The 23,203-nt window shown below is 39.4% G+C and overlaps 1 protein-coding gene across 1 annotated transcript in view; it reads left to right on the plus strand.

Moving 5' to 3' along the window:
• The first annotated feature begins 315 nt into the window (after positions 1–315).
• Positions 316–23,203, plus strand: part of LOC130296900 (alpha-N-acetylgalactosaminide alpha-2,6-sialyltransferase 2-like) — a 166,601-nt gene continuing 143,713 nt past the window's right edge. Inside the window, exon 1 of the mRNA XM_056548945.1 lies at positions 316–461. Coding sequence (XP_056404920.1) covers positions 316–461 — 146 coding nt within the window. The remainder of the gene's footprint in view (positions 462–23,203) is intronic.

The following is a 23,203-nucleotide window of genomic DNA, read 5'->3' on the forward strand; positions in this document are numbered from 1 at the left end:
GGTCAGCGATGGGTTAAGTGTTGAGTAACTCTCTGTCGCCTGCTGTAAGGAAACAATCATAACCGTCCCGCCTCTCAGTGCTCAGACATAGACTCGCACCCTGTGCCCCGGCCGGGAATGCACCCAGCAGTACACACCGCCAGCACCGTACACGCACGCTCGTGTTAGGACCCGTCTCCCCCTGCATCACTATCAACACTGAGCTCACCCCGGGGCACGTGCCCCCTGCAACAGCACCCGCAGCCGCACACGGGATGTGTCACGCCAATGCGTAAAACTAAGCAAATCACTGGAAGGATAAAAAAGCGGAACGCCATGATCCCCTACGCCAGCCTGCGCCTGAAGCTCCTGATGAAGGTCCTGCTGGCCCTCTGCCTCCTCACCCTGCTGGGACTACTGTTTTCCCACAAGGACCAGATCATAGGTAACATCTCGCCAAGGTGGACGGCGTATTACAGGAGGTAAGAACTTTTTTGCACAAACTTATATCTTAGAGAATTGGGGCTTTTAAGAAGTGGTTTCGTTGCAAAACTACAACTCCCAGCATGCCTGAAAAGACAAGAGCTGTCCTGGCATGCTGGGAGTTGTAGTTTTGCAACAGCAGTTTGAAGACCACTGCACTAAGGGATGAGATAAGAGGGAAACCCTGATTTACTTTTCAAGGACAATGTGTATCCTCTGGAGGAGGCAGACAGGTTTTTGACTGCTCTGGCATGCTAAGAGTTGTGGTTTGGCAGCAGCTGAAGGGATGCAATCTTAAGACCACTACACTAAGGGATAATGTAAGAGGGAAGCCTTGATTTACTTTTCACTGACAGTGTGGATCCTCTGTAGGAGGCAGACAGGCTTTTGGCTGTTCTGGCTTGCTGGGAGTTGTGGTTTCACAACAGCTGGAGGACTGCACTTTGAAGACCGCTGCAATAAAGGATTAGATGAGAAGGAAGCCTTGATTAATCCTTCAGGAACTGTGTGGATCCTTTGGAGGGGGCAGGCAGGCCTTTAGCTGTCTGGGCATGCTGGGAGTTGTGGTTTTGCAACAGCTGGAGGCACCCTAATTGGGAAAAAAAAGACAGAATGATGTTTGATGTGTAGGATCACAGTAACATTAGTTGTAAGCGTGCGAGGGATCGAACGGTGCACAACTCCCATCAGAGCCTGGAACACAACTCCCATCAGAGCCTGGAACACAACTCCCATCAGAGCCTGGAACACAACTCTCATCAGAGCCTGGAACACAACTCCCATCAGAGCCTGGAACACAACTCCCATCAGAGCCTGGAACACAACTCTCATCAGAGCCTGGAACACAACTCCCATCAGAGCCTGGAACACAACTCTCATCAGAGCCTGGAACACAACTCCCATCAGAGCCTGGAACACAACTCTCATCAGAGCCTGGAACACAACTCCCATCAGAGCCTGGAACACAACTCTCATCAGAGCCTGGAACACAACTCCCATCAGAGCCTGGAACACAACTCCCATCAAAGCCAGACACCGGTTAAATACAACGATATGCGGAGGTGGGCGCAGTATACGGGTCACAACCTATATAAATTACCATAGACGGTGAGCGACAGCAGGACGGGGGAATCAGATGGGAAACAATGAACTGAAATAGATACAAGATAATTATAATATATAAATATACACAACACATATATATATACAAGATAATTATAAAATATAAATATACACAGCACATATATACAAGATAATTATAATATATAAATATACACAACACATATATACAAGATAATTATAATATATAAATATACACAACACATATATACAAGATAATTATAATATATAAATATACACAGCACATATATATACAAGATAATTATAATATATAAATATACACAACACATATATATACAAGAGAATTATAATATATAAATATACACAACACATATATATACAAGATAATTATAAAATATAAATATACACAGCACATATATATACAAGAGAATTATAATATATAAATAAACACAACACATATATACACAAGATAATTATAATATATAAATATACACAACACATATATATATACAAGATAATTATAAAATATAAATATACACAGCACATATATGTACAAGAGAATTATAATATATAAATATACACAACACATATATATATATACAAGAGAATTATAATACATAAATATACACAACACATATATATACAAGATAATTATAATATATAAATATACACAGCACATATATACAAGATAATTATAATATATAAATATACACAACACATATATATACAAGATAATTATAATATATAAATATACAAAACACATATATATACAAGATAATTATAATATATAAATATACACAGCACATATATATATATATATATATATACAAGAGTACAATGTGCAGGTATGGTTCATACAGTACACACGGTACAATGTACAGGTATGGTTCATACAGTACACACGGTACAATGTACAGGTATGGTTCATACAGTACACACGGTACAATGTACAGGTATGGTTCATACAGTACACACGGTACAATGTACAGGTATGGTTCATACAGTACACACGGTACAATGTACAGGTATGGTTCATACAGTACACACGGTACAATGTACAGGTATGGTTCATACAGCACACACGGTACAATGTACAGGTATGGTTCATACAGCACACACGGTACAATGTACAGGTATGGTTCATACAGTACACACGGTGCAATGTACAGGTATGGTTCATACAGTACACACGGTACAATGTACAGGTATGGTTCATACAGTACACAAGGTACAATGTACAGGTATGGTTCATACAGTACACACGGTACAATGTACAGGTATGGTTCATACAGTACACACGGTGCAATGTACAGGTATGGTTCATACAGTACACATGGTACAATGTACAGGTATGGTTCATACAGTACACAAGGTACAATGTACAGGTATGGTTCATACAGTACACACGGTACAATGTACAGAAATGATTCATACAGTACACACGGTACAATGTACAGGTATGGTTCATACAGTACACACGGTACAATGTACAGGTATGGTTCATACAGCACACACGGTGCAATGTACAGGTATGGTTCATACAGTACACACGTTACAATGTACAGGTATGGTTCATACAGTACACACGGTACAATGTGCAGGTATGGTTCATACAGTACACGGTACAATGTGCAGGTATGGTTCATACAGTACACACGGTACAATGTACAGGTATGGTTCATACAGTACACACGGTACAATGTACAGGTATGGTTCATACAAAACACACGGTACAATGTACAGGTATGGTTCATACAGTACACACGGTGCAATGTACAGGTATGGTTCATACAGTACACACGGTTGTGTTCACATACAGGGCACTTGGTGACAACAATGTGACAGTCGGTATTATTCACAGTACATAGTCATAGTGTTTCATTCACAATGCATGTGTGTATGCTGCAGTACATACAGTCACTATAGTTACATGCAGTACATACAGTCACTATAGTTACATGCAGTACATACAGTCACTATAGTTACATGCAGTACATACAGTCACTATAGTTACATGCAGTACATACAGTCACTATAGTTACATGCAGTACATACAGTCACTATAGTTACATGCAGTACATACACTCACTATAGTTACATGCAGTACATACAGTCACTATAGTTACATGCAGTACATACAGTCACTATAGTTACATGCAGTACATACAGTCACTATAGTTACATGCAGTACATACAGTCACTATAGTTACATGCAGTACATACAGTCACTATAGTTACATGCAGTACATACAGTCACAATAGTTACATGCAGTACATACAGTCACTATAGTTACATGCAGTACATACAGTCACTATAGTTACATGCAGTACACACGGTCACTATAGTTACATGCAGTACACACAGTCACTATAGTTACATGCAGTACATACAGTCACAATAGTTACATGCAGTACATACAGTCACTATAGTTACATGCAGTACATACAGTCACTATAGTTACATGCAGTACACACGGTCACTATAGTTACATGCAGTACACACAGTCACTATAGTTACATGCAGTACATGCAGTCACTATAGTTACATGCAGTACATACAGTCACTATAGTTACATGCAGTACACACAGTCACTATAGTTACATGCAGTACATACAGTCACTATAGTTACATGCAGTACATACACTCACTATAGTTACATGCAGTACATACAGTCACTATAGTTACATGCAGTACATACAGTCACTATAGTTACATGCAGTACATACACTCACTATAGTTACATGCAGTACATACAGTCACTATAGTTACATGCAGTACATACAGTCACTATAGTTACATGCAGTACATACAGTCACTATAGTTACATGCAGTACACACAGTCACTATAGTTACATGCAGTACATACAGTCACTATAGTTACATGCAGTACACACAGTCACTATAGTTACATGCAGTACATACAGTCACTATAGTTACATGCAGTACACACAGTCACTATAGTTACATGCAGTACATACAGTCACTATAGTTACATGCAGTACATACAGTCACTATAGTTACATGCAGTACATACAGTCACTATAGTTACATGCAGTTCATACAGTCACTATAGTTACATGCAGTACATACACTCACTATAGTTACATGCAGTACATACACTCACTATAGTTACATGCAGTACATACACTCACTATAGTTACATGCAGTACATACAGTCACTATAGTTACATGCAGTACACACAGTCACTATAGTTACATGCAGTACATACAGTCACTATAGTTACATGCAGTACATACAGTCACTATAGTTACATGCAGTACATACAGTCACTATAGTTACATGCAGTACATACAGTCACTATAGTTACATGCAGTACATACAGTCACTATAGTTACATGCAGTACATACACTCACTATAGTTACATGCAGTACACACAGTCACTATAGTTACATGCAGTACATACAGTCACTATAGTTACATGCAGTACATACAGTCACTATAGTTACATGCAGTACATACAGTCACTATATTTACATGCAGTACATACAGTCACTATAGTTACATGCAGTACATATAGTCACATGCAGTACATACAGTCACTATAGTTACATGCAGTACATACACTCACTATAGTTACATGCAGTACATACAGTCACTATAGTTACATGCAGTACATACAGTCACTATAGTTACATGCAGTACATACACTCACTATAGTTACATGCAGTACATACAGTCACTATAGTTACATGCAGTACATACAGTCACTATAGTTACATGCAGTACATACACTCACTATAGTTACATGCAGTACATACAGTCACTATAGTTACATGCAGTACATACACTCACTATAGTTACATGCAGTACATACACTCACTATAGTTACATGCAGTACATACACTCACTATAGTTACATGCAGTACATACAGTCACTATAGTTACATGCAGTACATACAGTCACTATAGTTACATGCAGTACGTACGGTCACTATAGTTACATGCAGTACGTACGGCCACTATAGTTACATGCAGTACACACAGTCACTATAGTTACATGCAGTACATACAGTCACTATAGTTACATGCAGTACATACAGTCACTATAGTTACATGCAGTACATATAGTCACTATAGTTACATGCAGTACATACAGTCACTATAGTTACATGCAGTACATACGGTCACTATAGTTACACGCAGTACATACAGTCACTATAGTTACATGCAGTACATACGGTCACTATAGTTACACGCAGTACATATAGTCACTATAGTTACATGCAGTACATACGGTCACTATAGTTACATGCAGTACATACAGTCACTATAGTTACATACAGTACATACGGTCACTATAGTTACATGCAGTACATACGGTCACTATAGTTACATGCAGTACATACAGTCACTATAGTTACATGCAGTACATACGGTCACTATAGTTACATGCAGTACATACACTCACTATAGTTACATGCAGTACATACAGTCACTATAGTTACATGCAGTACATACAGTCACTATAGTTACATGCAGTACATACAGTCACTATAGTTACATGCAGTACATACAGTCACTATAGTTACATGCAGTACATACACTCACTATAGTTACATGCAGTACATACGGTCACTATAGTTACATGCAGTACATACGGTCACTATAGTTACATGCAGTACATACACTCACTATAGTTACATGCAGTACATACGGTCACTATAGTTACATGCAGTACACACGGTCACTATAGTTACATGCAGTACATACACTCACTATAGTTACATGCAGTACATACGGTCACTATAGTTACATGCAGTACATACACTCACTATAGTTACATGCAGTACATACAGTCACTATAGTTACATGCAGTACATACAGTCACTATAGTTACATGCAGTACATACAGTCACTATAGTTACATGCAGTACATACACTCACTATAGTTACATGCAGTACATACAGTCACTATAGTTACATGCAGTACATACAGTCACTATAGTTACATGCAGTACATACAGTCACTATAGTTACATGCAGTACATACAGTCACTATAGTTACATGCAGTACATACAGTCACTATAGTTACATGCAGTACATACAGTCACAATAGTTACATGCAGTACATACAGTCACTATAGTTACATGCAGTACATACAGTCACTATAGTTACATGCAGTACACACGGTCACTATAGTTACATGCAGTACACACAGTCACTATAGTTACATGCAGTACATACAGTCACAATAGTTACATGCAGTACATACAGTCACTATAGTTACATGCAGTACATACAGTCACTATAGTTACATGCAGTACACACGGTCACTATAGTTACATGCAGTACACACAGTCACTATAGTTACATGCAGTACATGCAGTCACTATAGTTACATGCAGTACATACAGTCACTATAGTTACATGCAGTACACACAGTCACTATAGTTACATGCAGTACATACAGTCACTATAGTTACATGCAGTACATACACTCACTATAGTTACATGCAGTACATACAGTCACTATAGTTACATGCAGTACATACAGTCACTATAGTTACATGCAGTACATACACTCACTATAGTTACATGCAGTACATACAGTCACTATAGTTACATGCAGTACATACAGTCACTATAGTTACATGCAGTACATACAGTCACTATAGTTACATGCAGTACACACAGTCACTATAGTTACATGCAGTACATACAGTCACTATAGTTACATGCAGTACACACAGTCACTATAGTTACATGCAGTACATACAGTCACTATAGTTACATGCAGTACACACAGTCACTATAGTTACATGCAGTACATACAGTCACTATAGTTACATGCAGTACATACAGTCACTATAGTTACATGCAGTACATACAGTCACTATAGTTACATGCAGTTCATACAGTCACTATAGTTACATGCAGTACATACACTCACTATAGTTACATGCAGTACATACACTCACTATAGTTACATGCAGTACATACACTCACTATAGTTACATGCAGTACATACAGTCACTATAGTTACATGCAGTACACACAGTCACTATAGTTACATGCAGTACATACAGTCACTATAGTTACATGCAGTACATACAGTCACTATAGTTACATGCAGTACATACAGTCACTATAGTTACATGCAGTACATACAGTCACTATAGTTACATGCAGTACATACAGTCACTATAGTTACATGCAGTACATACACTCACTATAGTTACATGCAGTACACACAGTCACTATAGTTACATGCAGTACATACAGTCACTATAGTTACATGCAGTACATACAGTCACTATAGTTACATGCAGTACATACAGTCACTATATTTACATGCAGTACATACAGTCACTATAGTTACATGCAGTACATATAGTCACATGCAGTACATACAGTCACTATAGTTACATGCAGTACATACACTCACTATAGTTACATGCAGTACATACAGTCACTATAGTTACATGCAGTACATACAGTCACTATAGTTACATGCAGTACATACACTCACTATAGTTACATGCAGTACATACAGTCACTATAGTTACATGCAGTACATACAGTCACTATAGTTACATGCAGTACATACACTCACTATAGTTACATGCAGTACATACAGTCACTATAGTTACATGCAGTACATACACTCACTATAGTTACATGCAGTACATACACTCACTATAGTTACATGCAGTACATACACTCACTATAGTTACATGCAGTACATACAGTCACTATAGTTACATGCAGTACATACAGTCACTATAGTTACATGCAGTACGTACGGTCACTATAGTTACATGCAGTACGTACGGCCACTATAGTTACATGCAGTACACACAGTCACTATAGTTACATGCAGTACATACAGTCACTATAGTTACATGCAGTACATACAGTCACTATAGTTACATGCAGTACATATAGTCACTATAGTTACATGCAGTACATACAGTCACTATAGTTACATGCAGTACATACGGTCACTATAGTTACACGCAGTACATACAGTCACTATAGTTACATGCAGTACATACGGTCACTATAGTTACACGCAGTACATATAGTCACTATAGTTACATGCAGTACATACGGTCACTATAGTTACATGCAGTACATACAGTCACTATAGTTACATACAGTACATACGGTCACTATAGTTACATGCAGTACATACGGTCACTATAGTTACATGCAGTACATACAGTCACTATAGTTACATGCAGTACATACGGTCACTATAGTTACATGCAGTACATACACTCACTATAGTTACATGCAGTACATACAGTCACTATAGTTACATGCAGTACATACAGTCACTATAGTTACATGCAGTACATACAGTCACTATAGTTACATGCAGTACATACAGTCACTATAGTTACATGCAGTACATACACTCACTATAGTTACATGCAGTACATACGGTCACTATAGTTACATGCAGTACATACGGTCACTATAGTTACATGCAGTACATACACTCACTATAGTTACATGCAGTACATACGGTCACTATAGTTACATGCAGTACACACGGTCACTATAGTTACATGCAGTACATACACTCACTATAGTTACATGCAGTACATACGGTCACTATAGTTACATGCAGTACATACACTCACTATAGTTACATGCAGTACATACAGTCACTATAGTTACATGCAGTACATACAGTCACTATAGTTACATGCAGTACACACAGTCACTATAGTTACATGCAGTACATACACTCACTATAGTTACATGCAGTACATACAGTCACTATAGTTACATGCAGTACACACAGTCACTATAGTTACATGCAGTACATACAGTCACTATAGTTACATGCAGTACACACAGTCACTATAGTTACATGCAGTACATACAGTCACTATAGTTACATGCAGTACATACAGTCACTATAGTTACATGCAGTACATACAGTCACTATAGTTACATGCAGTACATACAGTCACTATAGTTACATGCAGTACACACGGTCACTATAGTTACATGTAGTACATACAGTCACTATAGTTACATGCAGTACATACAGTCACTATAGTTACATGCAGTACACACAGTCACTATAGTTACATGCAGTACATACACTCACTATAGTTACATGCAGTACATACAGTCACTATAGTTACATGCAGTACACACAGTCACTATAGTTACATGCAGTACATACACTCACTATAGTTACATGCAGTACGTACGGTCACAATAATCAGGTTATAGTTATCTTCACGTTGTTAGCACTTACATCACGTCTACGTCCACACTGTTTTGTTGTTTCCATCACCATTTTACTGTTGTAGGTCATAGCATTGTTGGTCATTCGCTGATAGTATTTAGCTGTTCATACGATCACGGCATTCATACTGCCCATACACTCATGACTTTTCATGCGATTCATACGCTTATGGCATTTACAGGGTTTCATGTGCTCGCACTATTTATTGTTTGTACATTCACGGCATTCATACTTTTCATACGCTCAGGCTTTTTGTATATTGTTCATACACACATATCTCTTTCACTGTTTACACGTTCAGGGCCTCTTCACTGTTTGTTCATTCATGGTTCACATACACTGATGGCATTTTTTACGCTCATGACATTTTATTTTTCATACGCTCATGGAATACTGTTCGCACGCTCTCAATATTTACACAAGTCATACACTCATAGCATCTATGCCGTACATACGCTCACAGTATTCATCTCTCCATACACTGATAGCATCTATACTGAACATACACTCACAGCATATTTACTGTACATACACTCACAGTATTCATCTGTCCATACACTGATAGCATCTATACTGTATATAAACGCTCACAGTATTCATCTGTCCATACACTCATAGCATCTATACTGTACATACACTCATAGCATCTATACCGTACATACACTCACAGTCTTCATCTGTCCATACACTCATAGCATCTATACTGTACATACACTCACAGTATTCATCTGTCCATACACTGATAGCATCTATACTGTATATACGCTCACAGTCTTCATCTGTCCATACACTCATAGCATCTATACTGTACATACACTCACAGTATTAATCTGTCCATACACTCACATTATTCATCTGTCCATACACTCATAGCATCTATACTGAACATATACTCACAGCATCTATACTGTACATACACTCATAGCATCTATACCGTACATACACTCACAGTCTTCATCTGTCCATACACTCATAGTATTCATCTGTCCATACACTCATAGCATCTATACCGTACATACACTCACAGTCTTCATCTGTCCATACACTCACAGTATTCATCTGTCCATACACTCATAGCATCTATACCGTACATACACTCACAGTCTTCATCTGTCCATACACTCACAGTATTCATCTGTCCATACACTCATAGCATCTATACCGTACATACACTCACAGTCTTCATCTGTCCATACACTCACAGTATTCATCTGTTCATACACTCATAGCATCTATACCGTACATACACTCACAGTCTTCATCTGTCCATACACTCATAGTATTCATCTGTACATACACTCATAGCATCTATACCGTACATACACTCACAGTTTTAATCTGTCCATACACTCACAGTATTCATCTGTCCATACACTCATAGCATCTATACTGAACATACACTCACAGCATCTATACTGTACATACACTCATAGCATCTATACCGTACATACACTCACAGTCTTCATCTGTCCATACACTCATAGCATCTATACTGTACATACACTCACAGTATTCATCTGTCCATACACTGATAGCATCTATACTGCATATACGCTCACAGTATTCATCTGTCCATACACTCACAGCATCTATACTGTACATACACTCATAGCATCTATACCGTACATATGCTCACAGTATTCATCTGACCATACACTGATAGCATCTATACTGAACATACACTCATAGCATCTATACTGTACATACACTCATAGCATCTATACCGTACATACACTCACAGTATTCATCTGTCCATACACTCATAGCATCTATACTGTACATACGCTCACAGTATTCATCTGTCCATACACTCATAGCATCTATACTGCACATACACTCACAGTATTCATCTGTCCATACACTCATAGCATCTATACTGTACATATGCTCACTGTATTCATCTGTCCATACACTCATAGCATCTATACTGTCCATACACTCACAGTATCTATACTGTCCATACACTCATAACATCTATACTGTACATACACTCACAGCATCTATACCGTACATATAGTCACAGTATTCATCTGTCCATACACTCATAGCATCTATACTGCACATACACTCACAGCATCTATACTGTACATACACTCATAGCATCTATACTGTACATACACTCACAGTATTCATCTGTCCATACACTGATAGCATCTATACTGCACATACACTCACAGCATCTATACTGTACATACACTCACAGTATTCATCTGAACATACACTCATAGCATCTATACTGCACATACACTCACAGTATCTTTACTGTCCATACACTCATAGCATCTATACTGTACATACACTCACAGAATTAATCTGTCCATACACTCACAGCATCTATTCTATACATACGCTCATAGTATCTATACCGTACATACACTCACAGTATTCATCTGTCCATACACTCACAGCATCTATACTGTATATACGCTCAAAGTATTCATCTGTCCATACACTGATAGCATCTATACTGAACATACACTCACAGTATTCATCTGAACATACACTCATATCATCTATACTGTACATACACTCACAGCATCTATACTGTACATACACTCATAGCATCTATACTGTACATACACTCACAGTATTCATCTGTCCATACACTGATAGCATCTATACTGCACATACACTCACAGCATCTATACCGTACATACACTCCCAGTATTCATCTGTCCATACACTGATAGCATCTATACTGTATATACGCTCACAGTATTCATCTGTCCATACACTCATAGCATCTATACCGTACATACACTCACAGTATTCATCTGTCCATACACTGATAGCATCTATACTGTACATACACTCACAGTATTCATCTGTCCATACACTGATAGCATCTATACTGTACATACACTCACAGTATTCATCTGTCCATACACTCACAGCATCTATACTGTACATACACTCACAGCATCTATACCGTACATACACCCACAGTCTTCATCTGTCCATACACTCATAGCATCTATACTGTACATACACTCACAGTATTCATCTGTCCATACACTGATAGCATCTATACCGTACATACACCCACAGTATTCATCTGTCCATACACTCACAGCATCTATACTGTACATACACTCATAGCATCTATACCGTACATATGCTCACAGTATTCATCTGACCATACACTGATAGCATCTATACTGAACATACACTCATAGCATCTATACTGTACATACACTCATAGCATCTATACCGTACATACACTCACAGTTTTCATCTGTCCATACACTCACAGCATCTATACTGTATATACGCTCACAGTATTCATCTGTCCATACACTCATAGCATCTATACCGTACATACACTCACAGTCTTCATCTGTCCATACGCTCATAGCATCTATACTGTACATACGCTCACAGTATTCATCTGTCCATACACTCATAGCATCTATACTGCACATACACTCACAGTATTCATCTGTCCATACACTCATAGCATCTATACTGTACATACGCTCACAGTATTCATCTGTCCATACACTCATAGCATCTATACTGTCCATACACTCATAACATCTATACTGTACATACACTCACAGCATCTATACCGTACATACAGTCACAGCATCTATACTGTACATACACTCATAGCATCTATACTGTACATACACTCACAGTATTCATCTGTCCATACACTCATAGCATCTATACTGCACATACACTCACAGCATCTATACTGTACATACACTCACAGTATTCATCTGAACATACACTCATAGCATCTATACTGTACATACACTCACAGTATTCATCTGAACATACACTCATAGCATCTATACTGCACATACACTCGCAGTATTCATCTGTCCATACACTCATAGCATCTATACTGTACATACACTCACAGTATTCATCTGAACATACACTCATAGCATCTATACTGCACATACACTCGCAGTATTCATCTGTCCATACACTCATAGCATCTATACTGTACATACACTCACAGTATTCATCTGTCCATACACTGATAGCATCTATACTGTACATACACTCACAGTATTCATCTGTCCATACACTCATAGCATCTATACTGTACATACACTCACAGAATTCATCTGTCCATACACTCACAGCATCTATTCTATACATACGCTCATAGTATCTATACCGTACATACACTCACAGTATTCATCTGTCCATACACTCACAGCATCTATACTGTATATACGATCACAGTATTCATCTGTCCATACACTGATAGCATCTATACTGAACATACACTCACAGTATTCATCTGAACATACACTCATATCATCTATACTGTACATACACTCACAGCATCTATACTGTACATACACTCATAGCATCTATACTGTACATACACTCACAGTATTCATCTGTCCATACACTGATAGCATCTATACTGCACATACCCTCACAGCATCTATACCGTACATACACTCCCAGTATTCATCTGTCCATACACTGATAGCATCTATACTGTATATACGCTCACAGTATTCATCTGTCCATACACTCATAGCATCTATACCGTACATACACCCACAGTCTTCATCTGTCCATACACTCATAGCATCTATACTGTACATACACTCACAGTATTCATCTGTCCATACACTGATAGCATCTATACTGTACATACACTCACAGTATTCATCTGTCCATACACTCACAGCATCTATACTGTACATACACTCACAGCATCTATACCGTACATACACCCACAGTCTTCATCTGTCCATACACTCATAGCATCTATACTGTACATACACTCACAGTATTCATCTGTCCATACACTGATAGCATCTATACCGTACATACACCCACAGTATTCATCTGTCCATACACTCACAGCATCTATACTGTACATACACTCATAGCATCTATACCGTACATATGCTCACAGTATTCATCTGACCATACACTGATAGCATCTATACTGAACATACACTCATAGCATCTATACTGTACATACACTCATAGCATCTATACCGTACATACACTCACAGTATTCATCTGTCCATACACTCACAGCATCTATACTGTATATACGCTCACAGTATTCATCTGTCCATACATTCATAGCATCTATACCGTACATACACTCACAGTCTTCATCTGTCCATACGCTCATAGCATCTATACTGTACATACGCTCACAGTATTCATCTGTCCATACACTCATAGCATCTATACTGTACATACACTCACAGTATTCATCTGTCCATACACTCATAGCATCTATACTGTACATACGCTCACAGTATTCATCTGTCCATACACTCATAGCATCTATACTGTCCATACACTCATAACATCTATACTGTACATACACTCACAGCATCTATACTGTACATACAGTCACAGCATCTATACTGTACATACACTCATAGCATCTATACTGTACATACACTCACAGTATTCATCTGTCCATACACTGATAGCATCTATACTGCACATACACTCACAGCATCTATACTGTACATACACTCACAGTATTCATCTGAACATACACTCATAGCATCTATACTGCACATACACTCGCAGTATTCATCTGTCCATACACTCATAGCATCTATACTGTACATACACTCACAGTATTCATCTGTCCATACACTGATAGCATCTATACTGTACATACACTCACAGTATTCATCTGTCCATACACTCATAGCATCTATACTGTACATACACTCACAGAATTCATCTGTCCATGCACTCACAGCATCTATTCTATACATACGCTCATAGTATCTATACCGTACATACACTCACAGCATCTATACTGTATATACGGTCACAGTATTCATCTGTCCATACACTGATAGCATCTATACTGAACATACACTCACAGTATTCATCTGAACATACACTCATATCATCTATACTGTACATACACTCACAGCATCTATACTGTACATACACTCATAGCATCTATACTGTACATACACTCACAGTATTCATCTGTCCATACACTGATAGCATCTATACTGCACATACACTCACAGCATCTATACTGTACATACACTCACAGTATTCATCTGAACATACACTCATAACATCTATACTGTACATACACTCACAGTATTCATCTGAACATACACTCATAGCATCTATACTGTACATACACTCACAGTATTCATCTGTCCATACACTCATAGCATCTATACTGTACATACAATCGCAGTATTCATCTGTCCATACACTGATAGCATCTATACTGTACATACACTCACAGTATTCATCTGTCCATACACTGATAGCATCTATACTGTACATACACTCACAGTATTCCTCTGTCCATACACTCATAGCATCTATACTGTACATACACTCACAGTATTCATCTGTCCATACACTGATAGCATCTATACTGTACATACACTCACAGTATTCATCTCTCCATACACTTATAGCATCTATACTGTACATACACTCACAGTATTCATCTGTCCATACGCTCGTGATATTCTCTATGCAAGCTCATCGTTTTATTCTGTTCACCTCACGGTATTCATACTTTTATACGCTCATCGTGTATTATACTGTCCAGACTCACAGTGTTCATGCTGTTTATATGTTTCTTGGAATTTACATTCTCATACGCTAATTTTTTTACCGTGTAACGTTCTTGGCATGCACACTGTGTTCCACTGATGGTATTTTGTTCACACGTTCATGGCTTTTATTTTGGTCACACGCTCAGGGTTTTTAGACTGTTCACGGTTAACGTTTGTGGCGTTACGGTCCTTAAACTCATGGTATTTATACTGTTCATTCATTCTTGACATTATACTGTTCTCACGCTCATAGCATCACACGTTCTTGGCATTTATACGGCTCATACGCTCTCACTCTCTGCTCACACGTTCATAGTATTTATGCTGCACATGCATCCTTAGCGGTTTGGTGCGGCGCATGCGCTCTTGGCTTTGTAGTCACATGCTCATGGCATTGGAGCTGCATGTGCGCTCGTGGCGTCCTGTGTTCTATGGCGTTTGTGCTGTTTGGACGCTCATACACGCTCATAGAGTTACCATGGACAGTGAGCTGCATCTCTGCTCTGTATACATTCACATAATTTATCATGTATATATGCTCATTGCATTATACGGCACATACGCTCGTAGTTATACTATCTCACGTTATAGTTTTTATACAGTAAAAAAAAAAACATACGGTCATGGCTCATACGGTACTTCCACGCATCTCGGTACACACGTCCATAGCGTCATACGGTACATACGCTCATAGAGTTTATACTATGTTATAGGCTCATAGTATTCAAGGTACATAACTGCATAGCATGCTCTCTGGGCATACATTCTTAAGGTTTATAATACTATACGGTAAAGTTTGATGGAATTTTACGTTGTTTACACTGTGCAGTCACATGCATCATTTACTGTACACAGGTTACATGTCAGTCATACGTCCATGACCACGTACGGTAAATAGATAGGTCACATACAGACGTTGATGCTAGAATCTACATACATACTCCTGACGGTTTCATTACATCAATACTTTCAATAGTACTGATAAAGAAAAGGATAGCACTCACCACTGATAAAGAAAAGGATAGCACTCACCACTTCAGGTAGCTTTTGCATGTGTTTTCTTTATTGCATATTAATCCAAAAAGTGACGGCGTGCAGTGGATAGCATAGGTGCAGCGGGTGCGGACGCTGGGGCGCTCTCAGCAATGACAACAGCTGTTTCGTTGGATACTCCCACTTCTTCTGTATCCCACCAAACAGCTGTCGTCATTGCTGAGAGCACCCCGGCATCCGCTCCCGCTGCACCTTTGCTATCCACTGCACGCCGTCACTTTTTGGATTAATATGCAATAAAGAAAACACATCCAAATGCTACCTGAAGTGGTGAGTGCTATCCTTTTCTTTATCAGTATTTATTGTACCTGCAATATGTGCACTCATGGATTTAGCACCCCATTAACTCCTGCATAGGGATTTACCATTCACTCTGAGAAATAGGTTACAGTGCCGGATTAATGCACTTTCTCCATTATATGACACTTTCAATAGTACACTCGCACTACTATAGCCGTTACCCCACGCATGTGTTAGACGTTTTTGTAATCACGCACGGTTGTATTACATGTCTGTTAGTTCAGCGGATGTTCCAGATATTAATTACAGCGGAGTCTACATGTACCAGCAATTCTATTTGTATCACGTACGTCACCAAGTCAGTCTCACTCATTGCTAGGATTGGAGCAGCTTACCACACAAACGTTAGTTCACCTCACTCCACTACGCTGTTACACTGGCATCGTTCCTGCAGCTGATTGGTCACACAAGTTTCTGTAGTAGCTGCACATAATAACAGTCACTAAGTCAGTATCACAGTCCAAGGACCCTGCACCATGTTATTGTCATAGACACCAGCAATTAACATCATGACACATAAGCGGTTTTCCCAACATACCTGCCACGTCTGCAGGGGGGCTTACAGTGTGCCATTGTTGTTACCGACACATTTTCAGAGCAATACCATCACGACACACAGGAGGCGGTATACCCTCCACACCTGCCACGTCTGCAGGGGATGCCCTGCAAAGTTGTTTGTCACAGACACGTCTTCAGAGCAACAACACAACGACACAAAGGCGGCTGTATACCCTCCAAACCTGCCACGCCTGCAGGGGGATACACTGCGTAGTTGTGATTACTGAAACGTTCTTCTGAGAAACAACATCACAACACCTAAGTTGTGGTATTCCAGTTAACTGCCTCGTCTGCAGAAGGTTGCACTGCATAGTTGTTGTTACTGACATATCTTTAGAGCAAAAACATCATGACACACATATGGTTGTTTACCCGTTATGCCTGCCACGTCTGCAAGGGGAAGCACCACGCAGGTTATTGTTACTGACACGTCTTTAGAGCAATAACTTTACAACACATAGGTGGTTGTTTACCCGTTATGCCTGCCACGTCTGCAGGGGGAGGCACCACGCAGGTTATTGTTACTGGCACATCTGCAGAGCAATAACATTACGACACATAGGCGGTTCTTTACCCATTATGCCTGCCACGTCTGCAGGGGGAGGCACCACGCAGGTTATTGTTCCTCACACGTCTTCCGAGCAATAATATTACGACACATAGGGGGTTCTTTACCCGTTAAGCCTGCCACGTCTGCAGGGGGAGGCACCATGCAGGTTATTGTTACTCACACGTCTTCCGAGCAATAATATTACGACACATCAGTGGTTCTTTACCCGTTAAGCCTGCCATGTCTACCCGGGGAGGCACCACGCAGGTTATTGTTACTCACACGTCTTCCGAGCAATAACCTTACGACACATAGGTGGTTGTTTACCCGTTAAGCCTGCCAGATCTGCGGGGAGAGGCACCACGCAGGTTATTGTTACTCACACGTCTTCCGAGCAACAACATTACGACACATAGGTGGTTCTTTACCCGTTATGGCTGCCACATCTGCGGGAGGAGGCACCAGGCAGGTTATTGATACTGACACGTTTTTTCAGAGCAATAACACTACGACACATGTATGATTGTTACCCGTTATGTCTGCCACGTCTGCAGGGGGATACACCACGCAGGGATTGCCACTGACACGTCTTCAGTTATATCATCATGACACAGGTGGTGTGTACTCCCTGTGTCTGCCATGTGGGCACAGCCATAGACATGATTGTACGCAAGACATGTCTAGCCTACTAAGGGGCTTACCTGGGTGTATTTTTGATTTACAGGCGATATGGCGATACAAGGCTGTCATCATCAAAGATCTGTCGGGTAGTAGTTGTTGTGTGTCATTTTGCTAACAATTTATCTTACCACTTAATAGCAGGGACTCGGTTAGCTTCTTACCATGCCTGGCGGGTCTACTATCGTTCTCACTCTTGCACTGATGCATGGGTAAGGGTGATAATGAGGCACCGGTCAGCTGGCTCGTCAGCCTGATCCTGATGAAGTGCCCGCCCGTTTTATTACAGAATTGGCTTGACCACCACAGCGCTTCAGTCCTTAGTATAGAGTTCTAGGTCAGATAGTTCACAGCTTTCCATATCTTCTGTCTTAAGATGGTGTCTAACATGGGTTAGGATTAGGAAACTGGTTCATGTTTATAAATTCTATTATTTCCGGACCACTTTTTGCCCACTAAAGGCGGGCCCCCCCTCCCCCGTCACGGTTATTGGGCACAAATCTGATCTCTTTGTCAAAGTTTAAATGTTTCCATGACGGGTAGATATGTGACGCTGTAATCACGAGCGCGAGTGTGACGCCCCGAACACAAATATATTGATGAGAATCTGGCTGTAATACATTAGTGTATATATTGTATATATATCTATTAGTGTATCTCTGTATGTTCATGTATATATTGTGATACATTAGTGTATATTGCCCCTGTGTATATCATGTATCCGATCCGTCCTCTTCTCTAACATATATGTATCTCATGTATCCGATCCTTCCTCTTCTCTCACATATATGTATCTCATGTATCCGATCCGTCCTCTTCTCTCACATATATGTATCTCATGTGTCTAATCCTTCCTCTTCTATCACATATATGTATCTCATGTATCCGATCCTTCCTCTTCTCTCACATATATGTATCTCATGTATCCGATCCCTCCTCTTCTCTCACATATATGTATCTCATGTGTCTAATCCTTCCTCTTCTATCACATATAGGTATCTCATGTATCCGATCCTTCCTCTTCTCTCACATATATGTATCTCATGTATCAGATCCCTCCTCTTCTCTCACATATATGTATCTCATGTGTCTAATCCTTCCTCTTCTATCACATATATGTATCTCTCATGTATCCGATTCTTCCTCTTCTATCACATATATGTATCTCAGGTATTTGATCCTTCCTCTTCTCTAACATATATGTATCTCATGTATCTGATTCTTCCTCTTCTCTCACATATATGTATCTCATGTGTCTAATCCTTCCTCTTCTATCACATATATGTATCTCTCATGTATCCGATTCTTCCTTTTCTATCACATATATGTATCTCATGCATCTGATCCTTCCTCTTCTCTCACATATATGTATCTCATGTATCCGATCCTTCCTCTTCTATTACATATATGTATCTCATGTATCCAATCCTTCCTCTTCTATCACATATATGTATCTCATGTATCCGATCATTCCTCTTCTCTCACATATATGTATCTCATGTATCCGATTCTTCCTCTTCTCTCACATATATGTATCTCATGTATCTGATCCTTCCTCTTCTATCAGATATATGTATCTCATGTATCCGATCCTTCCTCTTCTCTCACATATATGTACCTCATGTATCCGATCCTTCCTCTTCTATCACATATATGTATCTCATGTATCCGATCCTTCCTCTTCTCTCTCATATATGTATCTCATGTATCCGATCCTTCCTCTTTTATCACATATATGTATCTCATGTATCCGATCCTTCCTCTTCTCTCTCATATATGTATCTCATGTATCCGATCCTTCCTCCTCTATCACATATATGTATCTCATGTATCCGATCCTTCCTCTTCTATCACATATATGTATCTCATGTATCCGATCCGTCCTCTTCTCTCACATATATGTATATCATGTATCCGATCCTTCCTCCTCTATCACATATATGTATCTCATGTATCCGATCCTTCCTCTTCTATCACATATATGTATCTCATGTATCCGATCCTTCCTCTTCTATCACATATATGTATCTCATGTATCCGATCCTTCCTCTTCTATCACATATATGTATCTCATGTATCCGATTCTTCCTCTTCTCTCACATATATGTATCTCATGTATCTGATCCTTCCTCTTCTCTCTCATATATGTATCTCATGTATCCGATCCTTCCTCTTCTATCACATATATGTATCTCATGTATCCGATTCTTCCTCTTCTCTCACATATATGTATCTCATGTATCTGATCCTTCCTCTTCTCTCTCATATATGTATCTCATGTATCCGATCCTTCCTCTTCTATCACATATATGTATCTCATGTATCCGATCCTTCCTCTTCTATCACATATATGTATCTCATGTATCCGATCCTTCCTCTTCTATCACATATATGTATCTCATGTATCCGATTCTTCCTCTTCTCTCACATATATGTATCTCATGTATCCGATCCTTCCTCTTCTATCACATATATGTATCTCATGTATCCGATCCTTCCTCTTCTATCACATATATGTATCTCATGTATCCGATGTTTCTGGTGGTAATAAGTGGACACAATGCTCAGTGTGAACGATGACTTTCACCGATTCTTCTCATCACTTACTAGATATATAAAAAATGTTGCTGCTCTGACTGCAGAGAAGCCTTTCCTAGACCGATCACTAAACTGTCTTTCCTTGCAATGATTCCCCCGGGGCCCTACAGAAAAGTGAGAGGGGCCCCAACAGGCAGGGAAGTGAAGCAGCGGGCGCAGGGGGTAATAATAAAGAAAAGGAGAGAGAGGGAACCACTGCCAGATACCTCCAGACTGGAAGATACAGGGAGTGAGGAGCAGAGTCCACAGCAGCACAGAGGATTTCAGGAGAGATAATACAGGACTGTATATATATGTATGAGATGTATATAGAGCAGAGCGTCCAGCAGCACAGAGGATTTCAGGAGAGATAATACAGGACTGTATGTATCTGTATGAGATGTATAGAGAGCGGAGCGTCCAGCAGTACAGAGGATTTCAGGAGAGATAATACAGGACTGTATGTATCTGTATGAGATGTATAGAGAGTGGAGCGTCCAGCAGCACAGAGGATTTCAGGAGATATAATACAGGACTGTATGTATCTGTATGAGATGTATACAGAGCAGAGCGTCCAGCAGCACAGAGGATTTCAGGAGATATAATACAGGACTGTATATATATGTATGAGATCTATACAGAGCGGAGCATCCAGCAGCACAGAGGATTTCAGGAGATATAATACAGGACTGTATATATATGTATGAGATGTATATAGAGCAGAGCGTCCAGCAGCACAGAGGATTTCAGGAGATATAATACAGGACTGTATATATGTATGAGATCTATACAGAGCGGAGCGTCCAGCAGCACAGAGGATTTCAGGAGATATAATACAGGACTGTATATATATGTATGAGATGTATAGAGAGCGGAGCGTCCAGCAGTACAGAGGATTTCAGGAGAGATAATACAGGACTATATATATATATATGTATGAGATCTATACAGAGCGGAGCGTCCAGCAGCACAGAGGATTTCAGGAGAGATAATACAGGACTATATATATATGTATGAGATCTATGCAGAGCGGAGCGTCCAGTAGCACAGAGGATTTCAGGAGATATAATACAGGACTGTATATATATGTATGAGATGTATATAGAGCGGAGCGTACAGCAGCACAGAGGATTTCAGGAAAGATAATACAGGACTATATATATAT

The sequence above is a fragment of the Hyla sarda genome, chromosome 12 (genome assembly GCF_029499605.1).
Source record: "Hyla sarda isolate aHylSar1 chromosome 12, aHylSar1.hap1, whole genome shotgun sequence".
Taxonomy (NCBI): domain Eukaryota; kingdom Metazoa; phylum Chordata; class Amphibia; order Anura; family Hylidae; genus Hyla; species Hyla sarda.